Source organism: Stegostoma tigrinum, chromosome 5, assembly GCF_030684315.1.
Source record: "Stegostoma tigrinum isolate sSteTig4 chromosome 5, sSteTig4.hap1, whole genome shotgun sequence".
Classification (NCBI taxonomy): domain Eukaryota; kingdom Metazoa; phylum Chordata; class Chondrichthyes; order Orectolobiformes; family Stegostomatidae; genus Stegostoma; species Stegostoma tigrinum.
In genome coordinates this window covers 47,620,724-47,640,599 of record NC_081358.1, presented here as the reverse complement: position 1 = coordinate 47,640,599, position 19,876 = coordinate 47,620,724, and the positions used below count along the sequence as shown (strand labels likewise).

Genomic DNA, 19,876 nt, shown 5'->3' with positions numbered 1-19,876 from the left:
TGTATCATCTAACACATCTATTGGGCACAAGCCGCATGATATTCCTCAACCTTGAATGACTGAGCTAAAGTCATTGACACAGTGACAACTGGTAAGGCTGCTAACAAGCCAATGCTGTTTCAAACCAAACGGAGGAGACTTATTTCTCCGTCCAATACAGAACCCCTCAATCTTAGTTGAATTGTCAAGAACAAGGGGGCACACTTTTAAAGTGAAAGGCAGGAGGTTTGGAGGGGATTTGATGAAAATCTTTTTCACCCAGAGGATGGTGGGAGTCTGGAATGCACTGCAACACACCCTTCAACATGTAAAATCCGTCAACCTTTAGAAAGTACTTAGATGAGCCCTTGAAGTGTTATAACATTCAAGGCTATGGGCCTACTGCAGGAAATTGGGACTAGTGTAAGCAGCAGTATGGTTTTGGAAGTATAGACTGGATTGGCCAAAGAGCATCTTCCAGGCATACAATTCTATGAATCTATGAATTTCTTGATATCAGAGAGAGAATCAAATTGGTTTGAAATCCATGATACTAGGTACATCAGGAGCTGGCTAAGATGGATCATCATCTCAGAACTTCTGACTGAAGATGGATTCAAATGCATAACCCTTGTGTTTTACATAGATGTTCTAGGCTGCTGCATCATCAAAGATGAGGATTTTTCTGAAGCGCCCACCTCCCCTTAGTTGCTTAATTATCCACCACCATTCTCATATAGATGAGGCAAGGATATGCAGATAGTGCATGAAGGAAATATTGACACACAAGATCAGCTATGCACTTGTTGAAAGATGGACCTGATTCAAAAGAGTCAAATGGCTTCATCCGGGTCCTATTCCTATGCACAGATAGGCAAAAATAAAGGCCAGGGATCATGACAACCTTCTGGTTCTACTACTGGAGTCTTATGCAGCAGAAAAAAAGCCAAGCCTTTGACCAAGCTGCCAGCACAAGCACAACACTAACACCCAAGCAGAAATGTAGAAAATTGCCTCGTTAATTCTTATCAACAAAAAAGCAGAACAAGTATCATCTGGCCAATTTCTGCCCATTTATCTACACTCATTCATCAGCAGAGTAATAGAAAGTGTTGTTGACAAGTAGTATTTATTCAGCAACAGAAAGCTCACCAATGTAGGTCAAATCCAAACTGGTCAATTGTTACCTCATCAGTCAATTCTCAATCCTTAACGTAATGGAAGCAATTGTCAACAATGCTATCAGATAGCAATTCCTCAGCAGCTCACGGACAGTTAGTCTGGACTCTACCAGAGCCACTCCTCAGTCTTAGTCCAAACAGAGACAAAAGAACTAAGTTCAAGAGGTGAAAGTGACTGCTCTCAACATCAAAGGAGCATTCAACGTAGTGCAACGTCATTGAAGAGGAAAACCCTCCGTTGGCTGGCGTTTTACCTAGCACAAAGGACAATGGTATGGTCATGGTTATCGGAGGTCAATCATCTCAGAGACAGTACATCACAACAGAAGTGCCTCAGGGTGGTGTTCAAGGCCCAAACATCATCAGCTGAGCAAATACCTTCCCTCCATCATAAGATCAGACGTCAGGGTGTACAATGATGACATACAACGTTCGGCATGATTTACTATTCTTTAGGTACTGAAGCCGTCAACGCCTACATGCAGCATAAATTGAACAACAAATGAATGCTTGGGCTAAGCAGCAAGTCAGATTCATGACACAAATGCTAGCCAATGATCATCTCCAACAAGAAAGAACTTAATCATTTCCCTTTGGCATGCAGTGGTATTATGATCAAATAAATTTCCATTAACATCCAGGTGGTTAACCATTGACCATATGTGAATAATCCACTTCCAGATTCTCCAAAGCCTGCTACTGTTTAAGGTAAAGTCAAGAGTGTAATGGAAGAGTCTCCACTTGGCCAAATGAACACAACTCTAGTTACATGTACAGTTCAACATGATGGAGGATAAAGCAATGCAATTCTTCCACAGTGTTAAACAGTCAACAGCCCCACCACAAGGACACAGCGGCAGCAGTGTTTATAAGTTTATTTTATGTATTGTAATAAACTCAGCAAAGCTCCTTCAACAGTACCTTTCAAAACTACAGCATTGACCAGCAAGAAAAAAGCAAGCCAACAGACGAGTGACAATATGATCTTCCGCACCTACACAGGCCCCAAACCCCACCTCTTCCTCCGGTACATTGATGACTGTATCGGCGCCGCCTCTTGCTCCCCAGAGGAGCTCGAACAGTTCATCCACTTCACCAACACCTTCCACCCCAACCTTCAGTTCACCTGGGCCATCTCCAGCACATCCCTCACCTTCCTGGACCTCTCAGTCTCCATCTCAGGCAACCAGCTTGTAACTGATGTCCATTTCAAGCCCACCGACTCCCACAGCTACCTAGAATACACCTCCTCCCACCCACCCTCCTGCAAAAACTCCATCCCCTATTCCCAATTCCTCCGCCTCCGCCGCATCTGCTCCCACGATAAGACATTCCACTCCCGCACATCCCAGATGTCCAAGTTCTTTAAGGACCGCAACTTCCCCCCCACGGTGATTGAGAACGCCCTTGACCGCGTCTCCCGCATTTCCCGCAACACATCCCTCACACCCCGCCCCCGCCACAACCGCCCCAAGAGGATCCCCCTCGTTCTCACACACCACCCTACCAACCTCCGGATACAACGCATTATCCTCCGACACTTCCGCCATTTACAATCCGACCCCACCACCCAAGACATTTTTCCATCCCCACCCCTGTCTGCTTTCCGGAGAGACCACTCTCTCCGTGACTCCCTTGTTCGCTCCACACTGCCCTCCAACCCCACCACACCCGGCACCTTCCCCTGCAACCGCAGGAAATGCTACACTTGTCCCCACACCTCCTCCCTCACCCCCATCCCAGGCCCCAAGATGACATTCCACATTAAGCAGAGGTTCACCTGCACATCTGCCAATGTGGTATACTGCATCCACTGTACCCGGTGCGGCTTTCTCTACATTGGGGAAACCAAGCGGAGGCTTGGGGACCGCTTTGCAGAACACCTCCGCTCAGTTCGCAACAAACAACTGCACCTCCCAGTCGCAAACCATTTCCACTCCCCCTCCCATTCTCTTGATGACATGTCCATCATGGGCCTCCTGCACTGCCACAATGATGCCACCCGAAGGTTGCAGGAACAGCAACTCATATTCCGCCTGGGAACCCTGCAGCCATATGGTATCAATGTGGACTTCACCAGTTTCAAAATCTCCCCTTCCCCCACTGCATCCCTAAACCAGCCCAGTTCATCCCCTCCCCCCACTGCACCACACAACCAGCCCAGCTCTTCCCCCCCACCCACTGCATCCCAAAACCAGTCCAACCTGTCTCTGCCTCCCTAACCGGTTCTTCCTCTCACCCATCCCTTCCTCCCACCCCCAGCCGCACCCCCAGCTACCTACTAACCTCATCCCACCTCCTTGACCTGTCCGTCTTCCCTGGACTGACCTATCCCCTCCCTACCTCCCCACCTACACCCTCTCCACCTATCTTCTTTGCTCTCCATCTTCGGTCCGCCTCCCCCTCTCTCCCTATTTATTCCAGTTCCCTCCCCCCATCCCCCTCTCTGATGAAGGGTCTAGGCCCGAAACGTCAGCTTTTGTGCTCCTGAGATGCTGCTTGGCCTGCTGTGTTCATCCAGCCTCACATTTTATTATCTTGGAATCTCCAGCATCTGCAGTTCCCATTATCTCTGACAATATGATCTGCAAGTTTCCCTCAGAGCTACAAGCTATTCTAACTTTCAACCCAAGTTCCTTCACTGCCACTGGTCAAAAAAAAATTCTAGAACTCCCTTCCTACCATCACCAGATGAAATATGGGGGTTCAAGAAAGCAGCTCACCCCCTCCTTCACAAGAGCAATAAATAGTGGCCTTACCTGTCATTCTCATATGCCATGAGCAAATAAAACAAACGGGACTGTGAGACTAGGCTACTTGATTCAGGTAGGAGAACCATGAGTACAGAGCCAAATTGGTTATGTGGTTTGATTGTGTGCAGTAACGGTAATCCTCAGCTTAACCAAGAAATTTCTGAACTTTTTTTACCCCATAGACGCCACTCAATAGTCCTTGAAGAAAAAAAATCTAGAAATGCTCAGCAGTCAAAAAGGAAACATCTAAACTCTGAATATCAACCTGAAAGGTTAACCCTGTTTCAATCTCCACAGAAACTGCCAGATCTGCTGAGGATTTCCAGGAATCTGTTTCTACGTTTGATTTCCAGAACCTTCAGTGCAGGGCTTTAGCATCCTTTCAAAGACCTTTGTGAAATGTTGATAAACAAGCAACTAATTTTGGTCGCTTTCCAAAATAAACAATTCTCCTCCATCTATACGCAGGGACACAGGATCATGAATTGAATGAATTTATAAGCATGAATTGATTACAAATCCATAAAGATGACAAGTTGAACGTTTCTCTCCCTCTCCTAGTACTGCTTGTTTATCCCAGTTTGGTTATTATATTTGTTTTGCGTTTGTGAACTAACTTGGCTCCTGAATGCTGAAACTCCAGAACAACAGCTAGCCGCTGGATACGAAACAAAGCAGCAATTCGCATGTGCTGAAACAAGTTAAATTACACAAATGTAACTCACAAACCACACACCAATCTAGGCCTTCCTCCCCTTGGCCGCCGCCGCTCTGCGATTCAAATGGCCAACACGGTGTCGCACAAGGCGCCCTGGGACATGTAGTCTGCAGCCACCCCACTCTTCCACTTCCAGGATCCCCAAATAGAAAACTACAAATCCCAGTATCCACTGCAAACTATCCCTCCTTTCCCCCGGAAACAGTTGTTGCGAATGCCTCTGATTGTCGCTGTTCGCTTCAGTTGCCGGTGGCTTGAGTCGCCCACTAGGATTAAGGCAGCAAATGTCTGCAACACCACAACAAAATGTTGGAAGTTACAGCGGTTCAAGCAGCTTGCAAGGACGGACAGTAACCTAATGTTTTGAGTCTAAATGATCCTTCATCAGAGCTGACGTGAACTGTGGACGGGACAACATTTCTGCAAAATAGTGGGGTGGGAGACAGGGTGTTGATAATGTTCCCTTCATAATTCACGTCAACTTTGATGAAGAGTCACCTGGACTCAAAACATTAGCTTGCTTTCACTCCATGGATACTGTCTGACCCTCTGTGCTCTGTAGCATTCTTATGTTTCCAGCATCTGCAGTAATTTGCTCCAAACTCCTGCACAAGCTCTTCTCAAATCATGAGCACACTTGCTAAGTCCAACCTGTCCCAAAAATGGGCGGGAGTGCTGAATGACCTGATTATGTGCCGTCCAATTTGTGTGATGAAAATTCAATAAAATAATATTAATAAGGGCCAATTTAGGGTGTGGACAGTTCTGTTCAGGACACATTCATCGCATCATGAAGTGTTTGGAAAACCGCACTGAGCCTACCACATTCCTGCCAGCTCCCACTCCTAACCATTCACCATATAAAAACTCTTGACTTTTTAATCTATCACCTAGATCAGTATCTATTGATATCGGATCCTTTAGTCAATTGGAACAGTTCTGTTGTGTCCAGACTCTTCACACGTATGGGCACATCTCTTGAACCACTGCACAACCATTGTCACAAAAAGAGCAACTCAGCTTCATCAATCTATTCCTGCAACAGCCCAGGTACAAGTTTTGTGAGCCTTTCATGTTCGCCACATAAAGCCTTATATTCTTAAAAATACAGTACCCAGAACAAGACACAATACTTCAGATGAGGCCAAACTCATGTTTGGTTAAGGTTCTCCTGCCTCTCTATTTATAAAGCCTAATATACCATTTGCCCTTTTAACCCCTTTCTCAACATGCCCTGGCTCTAACAACAATGTATACATTTAAGCATCTCCGTCACTGCAGCTTCTTTAGAATTTGTACGTATTATTTTACGTTTCCTCTTCCCCTTCTTCCTAACATTTTAAACTCCTCTGAATTTCATTTCATTTGCACCCATTCCACCAATGACCATGTCTCATGAACTTTATTCTCCTCATAGCTCACAATACCTAAAAGGTTTTGTGTCACCCCCTAATATTGACGTTGTGCCCTGTACATCAATATCTAGCCCATTAACATAAACTAAGAAAAAAAGGCCCCAGAATAGACATCTGAGAAAAGCCACATACACCTTCTCCCAGTCTGAAATACAATTCACCACTATACTGTTTACAGTCACTCAGCAAACCTCACATCCATGCTGCCATTCCTCCTATTATTCCATGGGCTTCAACTCTGCTGAGGAGCCTGTTATGTGGCACCTTATCAAAAACTGTGGATGGATAGATTTCAGGATGGCCATTGATAAGATGCCCTGTCAAAGGTTGTTAGGAGTGACATATTGGCATGGATAGAAGATTGGCTTGCAAGCAGGACACAGAGAGTAGCAATAAATAGATAATTTTTTTAGGCTGGCAGATGTCACGAGTGATATGCCACAGGGATCAGTGGTGGGACCTCAACTCCTTGCAATTTATAAAAGATTTGAATCAAAGGATCGAAGGGTAGCTAGATTTCCAAACAACACAAAGAAATATAGGAAAATGGACTATGAAGAGGAAATAAGGAGCAGACAAGACAAATACAGATAGATTAAGTGAACGGATAACAGCCTGGCAAATGAAACAATGTGGGAAAGTGTGAAATTTTCCATTTTGACAGAATGAATGAAAGGAAGTATAGTATCTAAATGATGAGAAGTTGCAGAGCTCTGAGAGATAGAGAAACCTGGGTAAATAAGAGCATGAATCACAGAAGTACACAAGTAGAGCAAGTGAGCAGAACGTTATGGTTTATTGCAATGGGAATGGTATGCAAGAGAGGTTATGTTTCAGTTATACAGAACAATGAGAAGACCATACCTGGAGTACTTGTACAGTACAATCACTGGGCTTGCAGAAGGATGGTAATGCTTTGGAAGCAGTTCCCAGAAGGTTTAGTGAGCTAACAATTAGAATAGCGAGTTTTGAGAAGATTTGTAGCTCAGGTTGAGTTTCTGGATGTGAGTTTGCTTGCTGAGCTGGAAGGTTAGTTTTCAGATGTTGCGTCACTTTTTTTTATTTGAAAAAATATACTTTATTCATAGAATGTACAAAAAATAAAACATTTATACACCTACCCAGTCATGCAAGCCGCTCTGGGTTACCCAGGGGGTACGTACACCAACTAAAGGAAAAGAACAAAACAAAGAAAAACAAAGAAAAGAAAATATCCCGTCAGTCGTCTCCCCGCATAGTCCCAGTTGGCCCCCTGACCAGTTGGGGAAGGCACCAGCTGGGCCCAGTTACCAGATAGGACCCTTTTTTCTATTCTGGACGAGGGGTTTCATACGGTGGTCTTTCCCCACCGTGCCTTGGCTGCGGCTGCCCCAAGCTTTAGCGCGTCCCTCAGCACGTAGTCCTGGGCCTTGGAGTGCACCAGTCTGCAGGTCGGCACAACATCGAGTCTTTGTAGAAGATCCTTTAAGATTTTCTTTGAATATTTACTTTATCTTTTAAATACAGAACAGCAATTTCTCACTTTCAAACTGAATTTGGAATAAATTCTTCAATAAGAAACTGTATTGGTTCCTACTCAAAACATCAAAAGCAGCAAATTCATGGTATGGATGACCTGCAATCTTCTCCCTCAGAAGTGTCCCCAGATCACAATGTTACCTGTTTGTAATCAATAGTCGGTTGTAAAAATACTGAGAGTTACTAAAACAACTATCTCAATAACATTAGATTTATCATGGAGTGACCCTGAAGATTAGATTCAAGGTTGCCATTTGTTTTCCAGCATTATTGTGATCTTTGTCTACTTTGCTGTTTACGAAGATGAAAATTAGAAAGGAATATTACTCAAAGATCTCCGTAAAATTCCAGTGACTGAACATTATAGGACAACATTTAACTTGCACTACAAAACATCTTTGAAAAACCATTAAGTTGCATACCACACAGCATGATCAGAAAGAACTTTTAATGGTCAGCTGTACAGTCAAAAATTGCCTTCATATGTAAAAATGTTTTGATTTTAAGATCAACCATTATCCTTCCAAAGGCAATCCATTCAATATAACTTGAAGTTCCAGTTTTTAAAGAAATGCAAATTGCAAAGGCTTAAACAATTAATTTTACTTAATTTACAGCTCACTCAAAATGCAATACATTAGTCATAAAATTTTGTTTCTCAATAGTTCAAGTAAACTTTTTTATTTGAATCAAAATATAGATTATACATAACTGAGCTGTATTTTGTTTGGAGAAGAAAAGGGTTCAGCATTGATGCTACAATGTTATTGCAAATGCAAAATGTAAATTCTTCTTTGCATTCACACAACTTTTTTAGCAAAATTCTGAATTCACCGTTTTCATGTGTCATTCTGGCTGAGACAGGCATATTCAGATTAACCAAGGATTCCAGTATTTATCAGGTATTAGTACGCACACCACTTCACATTGAGGCAGACTACTTTCTTCATCTCAGGCATCATTATAGAATTGTTCTGAACTCATCGAAGATGAAACTAGGGACATGTGCTTCCACAACCTGGCAAGAAAAGTGCAATAATGTTTATCAATTGTTTTTATAAAGTGCTGTACATAAATATCAATTGAAGAAGGACAACCTGGTCAGCAAGGCCTCAATATTTTCCTATATATCTTTTGTCGCCTTTCTTCAGAGTGCTAAGACAGTTCTGAACATTGAACACATTTTATCATATGCATTGGAAACTAGACAACAGAAGAAATCTATCCAAGCCCATTGCATTCTGGAATTCCACAGCTAAATAACAATATTTCAATCTGGTGTAGTATAACTCCTTCCTGGTAGATTGTAATATGAATATTAAGGAACATTTCCTCACCTTTCTGGGTAATTTTGTGTAATAAACATAATTCTCCAAGAACATCAAGGCAGCCACAGCATCAGCAGGCATTTCTGGGATTTTCTGACTAAATAAACAAAAAAGAGAAAAAAAAAAAGACACCCTGGAGTTATTTATCATACATTTAAAACATTGCAACAAAATCTGTTACAGACAACCTGGGGCTGATATTTCAAAATTATTTTGTTTAAGCTTCAGCCATCCTGCCTTTAAAGAAACAATGAGAAATTTTAGCCATTCAACTATTAGATTAAATCATTCAGTCTTCCAGCATCAGCCTTTTCCCAAACCAAATGATCCTTACCTAGTAGTGCATTGCTCCACAATGGAGCGAACGAACTGGCCAATTAAGGCCAGAAAATGCTCTGTGTAACGCGAGTGGAATTGCTTCAGCAGAGTGACAAGTCCAACCACCAGAGGTGGCCAATCTGTGGGATCCGTGGACTTCTTACACACCATGCCTGCATGCAGAAAAAAAATGCAACAATCAAACTATCCATATGTTTTTAAGAGTTAATTATTAGATAGTTAAAAACAGATCTTTCTTAATTTTCTTCTCCGTTACATGACTTACTAAATACTATTTGCAGATACTGGAACCAAGACAATGTGTGATAGAACTTTTTTCTAAAAAGGCACATCTCCTGCCAATTCACTTGAACAGGAAGTCATGCTGTTGGCATCATTTTACATCCTCGCCACAACTGAGCCTGAACCAGTGACAGAGTAGCTGTTGACGGAAAGGAAATAGTATGCCTATTGTTGCTGCCTCTCCCCGATCACTGCCCCTCTCAGTACTAGCCACTTTTGTTATTAATCTTTGATTCAGTTACACATCACCACCAGCTGAAGGGACAGGTAAACTGAAACACTCCCAGCTTTCTGACAATATTGTTCTTAAATCAGATTGCAAGATGTTGTCCAGTTAGTTAGTAAAGTTAAAGTTAATGTGTTCATGCTGATCACTGGTGTGGTAATAGAAATTTTAAAAAACTATACAATCAATCCTGAAATAATAGATTGTTGATACTCTATTTTGTAGTTGATGCACTAAGTACTTTTCTTCCCTGCAGTTTAATTTCACATTTCATAATACACAGGCAGTCAATAGCTTTCCTTTGATAATAAAATGAGAGGCTGGATGAACACAGCAGGCCAAGCAGCATCTCAGGAGCACAAAAGCTGACGTTTCGGGCCTAGACCCTTCATCAGAGAGTGGGTCTAGGCCCGAAACGTCAGCTTTTGTGCTCCTGAGATGCTGCTTGGCCTGCTGTGTTCATCCAGCCTCACATTTTATTATCTTGGAATCTCCAGCATCTGCAGTTCCCATTATCTCTGATAGCTTTCCTTTCTTTGGTCAAGATTTTGACAGGGAACCATTACAAGAACAATTTGACAGTGCTGTATTTCCCACATTGATTAACGCAGATCTGTGCAGCATGTCTTCAGATCGCTTCAACCATTTTTTGTGTTTATTTTTTACATAATTGTCATGGAAATTATAACCGAAAATGTTATTTTGGTCAACATAACCAACCGCTGTCATCAAGATTTCAATACCCCTTTTCCAATCAACTTCACCATCACAACAGGATACAAACTCATTGTATTGAACGGAAGTATTTACTCTCAGGTTGATGACTCAAACAGATCTTCACCTAGAAATTCTAATACGAAGTGAGTAGGGCAGGGGAGGCGAGATATTAAATGTTATACATTCACTTTACCAAATACAGTTGATTTAAAATGCAGAAATCTACTACAATTAGTAGCAAGCATCCCACACTCTATTAGACAGAGAATAATCCCACACTTAGTGTTCTTTCGCACAAGAAGAGGTCAGCAGTTAAAATTGCTGTTTGTTTGCAGTTTGTGCACGGCTTTATTTCTGGCTTAATTTCTTTAGTTCCACAGCAGGAAGCTGTGACACAGTAGCACAGCTCATATCTGTAGCTGAAAGTGGAATCACCTAAGATATGACAGTTGAAACCTGCACAGAAGAATTTTAGATAAAATGGGAACACCGCAAGTTACTCCTGCAACCATTCTATTGCCATATCTTAGCAACTAAATCATTCAAGGATCTCTGGACAACTAAAACTCTTAGCTCCCAAATTATGTATTTCGGCATCATGGAAAAGAATCATGATGTAACATGGCAAAGCAATCAAACATTTGAAATAGAAGACAGAGAGAAAGCTAGAGCCAAAAACAAATAAATAAATCAAACATTACACAAAAGCAATTGTAAGCTTGCATTCATCTCCACCTCCTCATTAGTTTTGGCATGAAACTGTGAAGTGGATTGAACAAAATCTGACTTTACACATTCCTTTCTATTGCTACTTTTCAACTGTAGTTTCGGCAATTTGAACTTCAAATACTTATGTTTGGCAAATCTGCAGGAAGAAGTACAGATAGATTTGTGATATAATACAATAATATAAAACAAAGTAAGGCAGATGCTGGAGGTCTGAAACAAAAAAACAAAATGCGGTCTGCAGAACGAGCCATTCCTACGGAGAGTCACCGAACCTAAAACTCTGATTTTGTTTTCTTTTCAACAGATGCCGACAGACCTGCTGAGGTTCTCCAGCACTTGCTACTGTTGTTTGTTGCAAATGTTTGTGATTTGGGATGAGACGGTACCAGCAAGCTCTTATGAGATTTGATGACGCTCTACAACCATTTGGGTGTCTCTCTCTCTCACTGTATAATTCTTGGACATTTTGTTGATTTTAGATTTTAGGATTCTGTTTTCATAGAACATAGAACATTACAGGCCCTTTGGCCCTCGATGTTGTGCCGACCTGTCATACCAATCTCAAGCCCATCTAACCTACACTATTCCATGTACGTCCATATGCTTGTCTAATGACAACTTAAATGTACCTAAAGTTGGCGAATCTACTACCGTTGCAAGCAAAGCATTCCATTCCCTTACTACTCCGAGTAAAGAAACTACGTCTGACATCTGTCCTATATCTTTCACCCCTCAATTTAAAGCTATGCCCCCTCGTGCTCGCCGTCACCATCCTAGGAAAAAGGGTCTCCCTATCCACGCTATCTAACCTTCTGATTATTTTATATGTTTCAATTAAGTCACCTCTCAACCTTCTTCTTTCTAATGAAAACAGCCTTTCCTCGTAAGACCTTCCCTCCATATCACGCAACATCCTAGTAAATCTCCTCTGCACCCTTTCCAAAGCTTCCACATCCTTCTTATAATGCAGTGACCAGAACTGTACACAATACTCCAAGTGCGGCCGCACCAGAGTTTTGTACAGCTTCACCATAACCTCTTGGTTCCGGAACTCAATCCCTCTATTAATAAAAGTTAAAACACCGTATGCCTTCTTAACAGCCCTGTCAACCTGGGTGGCAACTTTCAAGGATCTGTGTACATGGACACCGAGATCTCTCTGCTCATCTACACTACCAAGAATCTTACCATTAGCCCTGTACTTTGCCTTCCGGTTACTCTTACCAAAGTACATCACCTCACACTTGTTTTCCTAATTTTATAGTGAGTGTGTGTGAATTGTGTACGTACTCTGGCAGAATGATTTCTGGACTTAGAAGTCCAGAGCACTTCCCATTATTGAGGGGGAAAACTAAACCAAGCAATCATCAACCTTCCCCTGAAACACATAGCAGCATTAGATCCATCATGTTGATACTGAATCACTTGCATCTGAAGGAGGTAGAACACATTTAACAAAATACATTAGTGAAGGGACAAATTACCAACAGTAAAAATCAAAAACATCTTGATGGTGTAAAGAATTCAAATCACAGATTCCAAATCTATATTGTTCATATTATAAAACGGTGCAGCAATTTTGGATTGTGTTACCTTGGTTCTTGATGTATTGCACTTTTGGCAACTGAGAAATGAGAAACAGAAAATTCACCACAGGAAAGTATGGCAGTCTCTTTGTGGTAATGTAGATCTAGAAATAATAAACAAAGTCAGTAAGAATACAGTTCATTCTGATGACACAGTGTTACGTCTCAATTGACAATTTTCCCCACTAAAGATTTAGCAAGTCCAGTCCTAACGGTACGCAACCAAAGTTGGAGATTTTAAGTCCAACAATGGGAAGATTGTGGTGGGATTAGAAATCATAAAAATCCAATAGGTGCATTAATACTCTTTAATGAAAGAACTTAATAGCACTACATAAAATAACAGCGAATTTCAAACTCAAATCATGTGCTAATGCCATCCTGGCAGCTACTAATGGGTCTCCTCTGATCATGCACGTCCCAAGCATATGCTAACAGATTACTTGCTATTTTGTTCTGCAATACACACATCACAGACCTGAATGTATAAATCATTCATTTCTCTCTTCAAAATGTGTTGGTGAAATATGCTCTTGCTCTGCCAACCGCAAGGTTGCTACATGAAATTAAACTGATTAAGTTGTATCCTTGTTCCAAGTGGACTTGGGCGAACACAGTGAAAAAACTGCTACAATCAGCAAAATAAATATCACCCCAAAAATCAACAACTCAGGAAGAAGCCAAAACTGGAGCCAGTAAAGTAAGGAGGCCTGGGATAGGGGGAAAATGTGAAAGAATAGATTCAGAACTGGTTGATCCTTAGAAGATAAAGGGTGGTAGTGGATGGAAAATATTCAACATGGTGCTCAGTTATGAGTGGTGTACCACAAGGATCTATTCTGGGTCCTCTCCTATTTGTGATTTTTGTAAATGATTTGAAAGTAGGAGTGGAAGGGTGGATTACTAAGTTCGCGGATGATATGAAGGTGAGTCGAGTTGTGGATAGTACAGAGGGCTGTTTAAGTTACAGAAGGAACACTGAAAAGGATGCAGAGCTGGGCTGAGAAGTGGCAGACGGAGTTTAACCCTGAAAAGTGAGCGATGATTCATTTTTAGAAGGACAAACTTGAAAGCAGAATAGAACTTTAACGGAAAGATTCTTGGCAGTGTGGAGGAACACAGGAATTTGGGGTTCATGTCCACAGTTCCCTGAAAGCTGCCAGACAGGTCGATAGAGTTGTTAAGAAGGTGTATAGTGTGTTAGCTTTCATTAATCGAGGGACTGAGTTCAACAGCCGCATCTGGAGAATTGTATCCAGTTCTGGTCAACTCATTACAGGAAAGATGTGGAAGTGTTGGAAAAGGTGCAGAGTAGATTTACCAGGATGTTGTCTGGAACGGAGGGAAGGTCTTACGAGGAAAGGTTGAGAGACCTAGGGCTCTTCTCTTTAGAAAACAAAGGATGAGAGGTGACTTGATAGAGGTGTACAAAATGATGAGAGGTATCGATAGAGTGGACAGCCAGAGACTTTTTCCAAGGGTGGAGGTAGGTATTACAAGGGGGCATAGTTTTAAAGTGAGTGGAGGCAGATACAGGGGAGATGTCAGAGGTAGATTCTTTACTCAGAGTGTGATAGGGACATTGCCAGAGAGGGTAGTGGAGTCGGCCTCTTACGGGGCATTTAAGCAGCTTAGCTAGGCATATGGATGATAGTATAAAGGTAGGGGTGGAGGTTAGATAGACATTAGGATTAGGGTAAAAGTTCGACACAACATCGTGGACTGAAGAACAGTACAGGTCCTATGTTCTAACAATAATTGATCTAATGATTTGACATGTGTTATTTTTGTTACATTTGGACAAAGCAATGGAAGAATAAAGAAATTTTCACATCTAATGTACATAATGGCTATAAAAAATGAACAAACAAAAACAAAAGGAAAAATCTCAGGTCAGACAGTACTTTTGAAGAGAGAGTTGACATTTCTGGTTAATATCAGAATTGATGGTAAGTTGAAAGATTTCCAGCATTTGTAGAATTTTCCAAGTATATCTCCAGTAAGTTTCATCATTAAAGGAAGTAGGATTGTATGACAAATTTTACTGAAACACTACAACAACCTACATCTTTTAACAAGCCTTGATGAAAAATGACATGAATTAATGCTTTTGAACTAATCTCATTTCCAAATGCTGGATGGGCCATCAGATAACTTATCAGTGTTGGTAAGTAAAAGTGCTGTGATACTGAACTGTTCTGACATGGAAGATCCTACGTTTGAACTTCCAGCCTGTAAGTAACCAAATGCCAGCTGAAGCAATAACCATGGGTCAAAACTGGTCTCCAAAGTTCTCTCATCAAGGAAGCAAAAAAAGTCAAAGTTCCTATCAGTGAGTCTTCAGAAAGGGAAGGAGGGCAATAGGGAGTCAGTGTGTATAATACCGTAGCTCAACCTGCATATCCCAAAATTGAATGGTTTTCTGGTATTTAGTCGCCAGGATTAGCTCAAAGAATTGCTAATTAGCTGAGATACTCCATTAGTGTAGATGTGGAGAGGGTGGGGGCAATCAGAAAAAATGCTGGGAAATGAAACAGAGCCAGATAATATCAAAAACTGACATGATGAAAAGACATATATAACTACTTGTCAATAACATGCATGGAAACATTTAGAAAGCACAAATAATAGCAGGGTGTATCAAGCACTGAAACCAGAATTACTAATATTTCTAAAACATTTCAATAAAGGGTACAAAAAAGCGAGCCGGCTCCAGGAACACAAGTACAACGCAGTGCACTATTGATTAGCCCAACCGATAATGGTTGAACTGCAGCAGCTAAGCAACAACTGTTATCACTCAGAACTGTTCTGAAAGAGAGAGTCACTGGACCCAAAACATGAACTCTGCCTTCTCTCCACGGATGCTGCCAGACCTGCTGAGTTTTTCCAATGATTTTTGTTTATGTTTCTGATTTTCAGAATCCGCACTTCTCTGGGGTTTCTTTTCTTAAACCGGATAAGTGCTTAAGTTAGAGCCTGAATTTATGCAGCCACACATAGTAATCATTCTGGTATTCCATAAAGCTGCTTAAATTGAATGTTATATGGTTATTTACAGACTCAAAAAGTACTGCTCCTGCCAAACCTACCTTACTCAGAGGGTTGTGAATTCCAGCAGCCTCCATGTAAGCTGTGATTTCATAAAGTAGTGTGTTATCATCTTTAGGGTATGGTAATGTAGGATCCTGATAGTGTGCTTCAACATCAGCTAATAGAGATCTGAAGAGAAAACATCATTTTGTAGGTTACAGAAAGATTCCAAAAAACCTACAATTTCTTTTGAAAGTAACGTCTTTTAATATTCCTTCCTTTTCAGATGATATAAAGGTTAAATCAAACCTAAGTCTGCATATACAAGTGGGCGTAAGGCATTGTATGGCACAAACAGGAGTTGGAGATTGTCAGTGACCTGGCCAAGATACATCTTTCAAATAAACCAGCAAAATGGATTATTATATAGCTCACTGTTGTCTATGGGACTGTCCAGGAAAGAAACTGTCTGTCATGGTAGGGAAATACAAATTAGGGTTGGCTGGAATTTCAAAGGCTTATGGCATATCTGATTGAAATTTTCAGGATATTAAAAGGGGAAAACAGAGAGGACATAGAAAGTATCTCCCCCAGTTGGAATGTCTTGGATACAATGGGGGTTAGACACACTCAGAAATGAAGAAGGGCTTCGATTTATTTAACACTGTTCGCAACCATCGGGTATCTCAAAGTGCTTTACAACTAATGAAATATTTTTGAAGTTAGAATCTGTTGTAATGCAAGAACTGCCGCAGCTAATTTGAGCTCAACAAGGTTCCACAGACAGCAAAGTGATAATTATCAGATAATATGTTAATGGAGGGATAAATAATTGCCCAGAATAATTACTGTTCTGGGAAATCCCCAGTTCTCCTCCAAAATATATAGTGTTCTGGTACCTTCAATATCCACTCAAGTAGGCAGTTGTAGCCAAAGTTTAATAACTGATTTCAAAATGACATCTCCAACAGTGCAATGCTCCCTCAGAATGGAATTGAAAATTCAGCCTTGCTTTTTGTGCTCTGGAACTGGTTTGGGATGTGAACCTGGAACTTGGTAATTCAAAAGTAAGTGTGTGACTGACTGAATCATAACTAGATCTTAACCTTTCAATAATAAAAATATTTCAGGAAACAAAAAAATAATGGAAGTTTGGAACTCACTCCTGCAAACAGCAATTGATAGAAGATCATTTGCAAGATTTGTGTAGCTAAATGTATGAAGGGATACAGGATAAAGGTGGGTAACTAGAGTTACGTCAGAGATCACTCAACAGCAAAAAATATTAGAGGGAGCTAACCTATCTATTCTTGTCCCTATATTAACAGTAGTAAATACAATTCAAAAGCAATTCATTATCATCTCTGAAATCTGCTCCAAAAATAAAAACTTGGTTTCAAAGCCTAGTGAAAATCAAAAATAAAAATCTAAACACGGACTTTCGCAACAAGAAATAACTTAAGTACTATTGTTGAATGGTACTTAATATGACAGCACTTCACTTTTAACAAGCACAGGAGCCACTGAATGATTTAAATAACATTGTCAGATAGAAGTTGTGTGTAAGGGACTGTGAAATTCTGTGCTCATATAAGCATTCCTGTTTGTAAACACAGAATGGCAAGTGTTCTTACTGATTGAGATTCTCCAATGCTGCTGCAAGGTGTTTTGAGTCAAACTTGCATGAATAGCTCAGTTCATTGGCAATCTGCTGTCTTAATATTTGCATCTGTCCCACCTAAAAATAAAGACAAGATCAATCCCATAGCTAAACAACAAAACAGAATGAGGGCATTTTGTTACAGGATATAAGTATTGATAAACCTAGCAGCAAATTTAACTGAGATAATGGGAACTGCAGATGCTGGAGATTCCAAGATAATAAAATGTGAGGCTGGATGAACACAGCAGGCCAAGCAGCATCTCAGGAGCACAGATGCTGCTTGGCCTGCTGTGTTCATCCAGCCTCACATTTTATTATCAGCAAATTTAACTGATTAGTTTCAAATTCTTCCAATGTAGCAATTCCATATGGTTTTAATTAACTATAGGCAAGTGCATTAACAAATTTGTTATCTTATGATATGCAAACCAGGCTTTAGAATATTTTACATTATAACCGGCTCTCTCAGTTCACCTCTGTCTAAGTGAATAGATTTTGACTCAAGTCTCCAAATGACACATTCAACATTGCAGAAAACAGCATCAAGGTATCAAAAATTGCTTCCATGATTCATCACCCCCACCGTGCCACACAAAAACCTTCTCTAATTCATTGCATATATTTGTGTAAAATATTACTCACCAAAGCCACACACGCATTGCAGATTGACATCTATCTCAAATCACAGTCCAAAGGTTGTGTTAATGATCCACAATTTCAGTGCTGTTACTTTAACAGCTCGTGGTGCCACTCACAAAGACAGCCTGCATATATGTGACCTACATCTGACATAATTCCTCACAATCTCAAGCAGCAAAGTACTGCCTTCTAAACCATAGCCAAGTGAGATAAAAACAAGAGAAGCTCTGCAAAGTTGGTTTAAATCACGACTGCACTTGTGACATGGAGGTGCTGGTGTTGGACTGGGGTGGACAAAGTCAGAAGTTACCTACTAGGTTATAGTCCAACAGGTTTGTTTGAAATCACAAGCTTTGGAAGCACTGCTCTTTCGTCAGGAGGACTATCACCTGGTGTTGTATGCCTTTACACTTCTTTTTCAGTGAGGCGAGTGAGCAAATAGGAGGATACGTGCTTCTCTCTCTCCACAGGACAGGTGCAAGAGGACTGACAGACAGGCAGACATGTACCAATATTCAGGGAAGAAGCATGGGATAAACCAGGATCAGCGTAACCTTGTTGGTGGAAAGCAATTCTAAAGGGACGGAATTAATCTACATTGGATAACAGTATCCCTATAGGACAGAAGCAGGCCATTCAGCTGCACTGACCCTCCAAAGATTATCGCACCAAGATCTGCCTCCTACCCCAAAATCCTGCATTTCCCATGACTAATTCACCTAACCTACGCATTTTTGGACACCATGAGAAACATAGAACGGCCAATCCATCCAAACTGCATATCTTTGCACTGGGAACTGGAGCATCCAGAGGAAACCCACGCAGATACAGGGAAACGTGAAAACTTCACACAGACAGTCACCCAAAAGTGGAATCGAACCCAGATCCCTGTAGCTGTGGACTTCAATGAGACTTTTGATAAGGGTGACTGATGGATCCCATGGGATCCAAGGCTATTTGGCAAATTGGATCTCCAGTTGGCTGAATGGTAGTTATCAGAGGTTGACAGGTGTTTTTCCCCCACTGGAAGTCTCTGTCCAGTGGGGTCCCACAGGGGTCAGTGTTGGGACACATACCATTTGCGGTACACGTACATAACTAAGACTTCAATGTAGGAGTGTTGATCAGTAAGTCAGATGAGAGGAAATTTTTCTCCCCCACACAGGGTGTGGTGGAAATCTGGAACTCACTGCCTGTAAAAAGGGTAGTAGAGAGAGAAACCCCTCGTAACATTTATGTATTTAGAAACGTACTTGCAATGCCAAAAGGTATTCAAGGCTACAGACAAAGTGTTGGAAAATGGAATTAGAATAGTTAAATGGTTGTTTTTGACTGGCCTGAAGGGTCTTCTCCTGTGTTGTAAATCTCTATGATTCTAAATTACATACAAACTTGATGGCTGGAAATTCCCAGCAAGTGATGGAGCATCTGTAGATTGAGAAGTCTTTTGATGTCAACCTGGAAATATTTCTGTCTCAATAGATACTGATTAGCCTGCTGCCTATTTTGAGTATTTTCTGTTTATTTTTCCAAATTTCTAGCATATGCAACATTTTGTTTTCTTGTCCAAAATAGCTAGCTACAAAATGTTTGGGACCATCCAAAGGATGTGAAAGAAGCAATGTTTTAGAAACAGCATTCAGCGTGACAACTCACTATGTTGCCCCAAAGTAACTTTGTTCATTATTTCCAACCTGTCTTTAGTACAAGCAGGTGGTACATGACAATCTCACTCTCCAGTTAAAAAACTTTAATTTTTAGCAACCTACT

General features: G+C 41.0%; 2 protein-coding genes across 2 annotated transcripts in view; both read right to left on the bottom strand.

The window, feature by feature from the left end:
* The window catches only part of nsmce2 (NSE2 (MMS21) homolog, SMC5-SMC6 complex SUMO ligase), a 173,479-nt gene extending 168,719 nt beyond the window's left edge, over positions 1-4,760 (bottom strand). The window contains exon 1 of the mRNA XM_048529400.2: positions 4,650-4,760. The gene's annotated coding sequence lies outside the window, so the exon portion shown is untranslated. The remainder of the gene's footprint in view (positions 1-4,649) is intronic.
* Positions 4,761-7,995: 3,235 nt separating this feature from the next.
* The window catches only part of washc5 (WASH complex subunit 5), a 61,272-nt gene continuing 49,391 nt past the window's right edge, over positions 7,996-19,876 (bottom strand). The window contains exons 23-28 of the mRNA XM_048529660.1: positions 17,439-17,542; positions 15,864-15,993; positions 12,779-12,875; positions 9,227-9,383; positions 8,902-8,989; positions 7,996-8,582 (exon numbers count right to left, since the gene is read on the bottom strand). Of these exons, the coding sequence (XP_048385617.1) occupies positions 8,526-8,582; positions 8,902-8,989; positions 9,227-9,383; positions 12,779-12,875; positions 15,864-15,993; positions 17,439-17,542 (633 nt within the window). The 3' untranslated portion in view covers positions 7,996-8,525. The remainder of the gene's footprint in view (positions 8,583-8,901; positions 8,990-9,226; positions 9,384-12,778; positions 12,876-15,863; positions 15,994-17,438; positions 17,543-19,876) is intronic.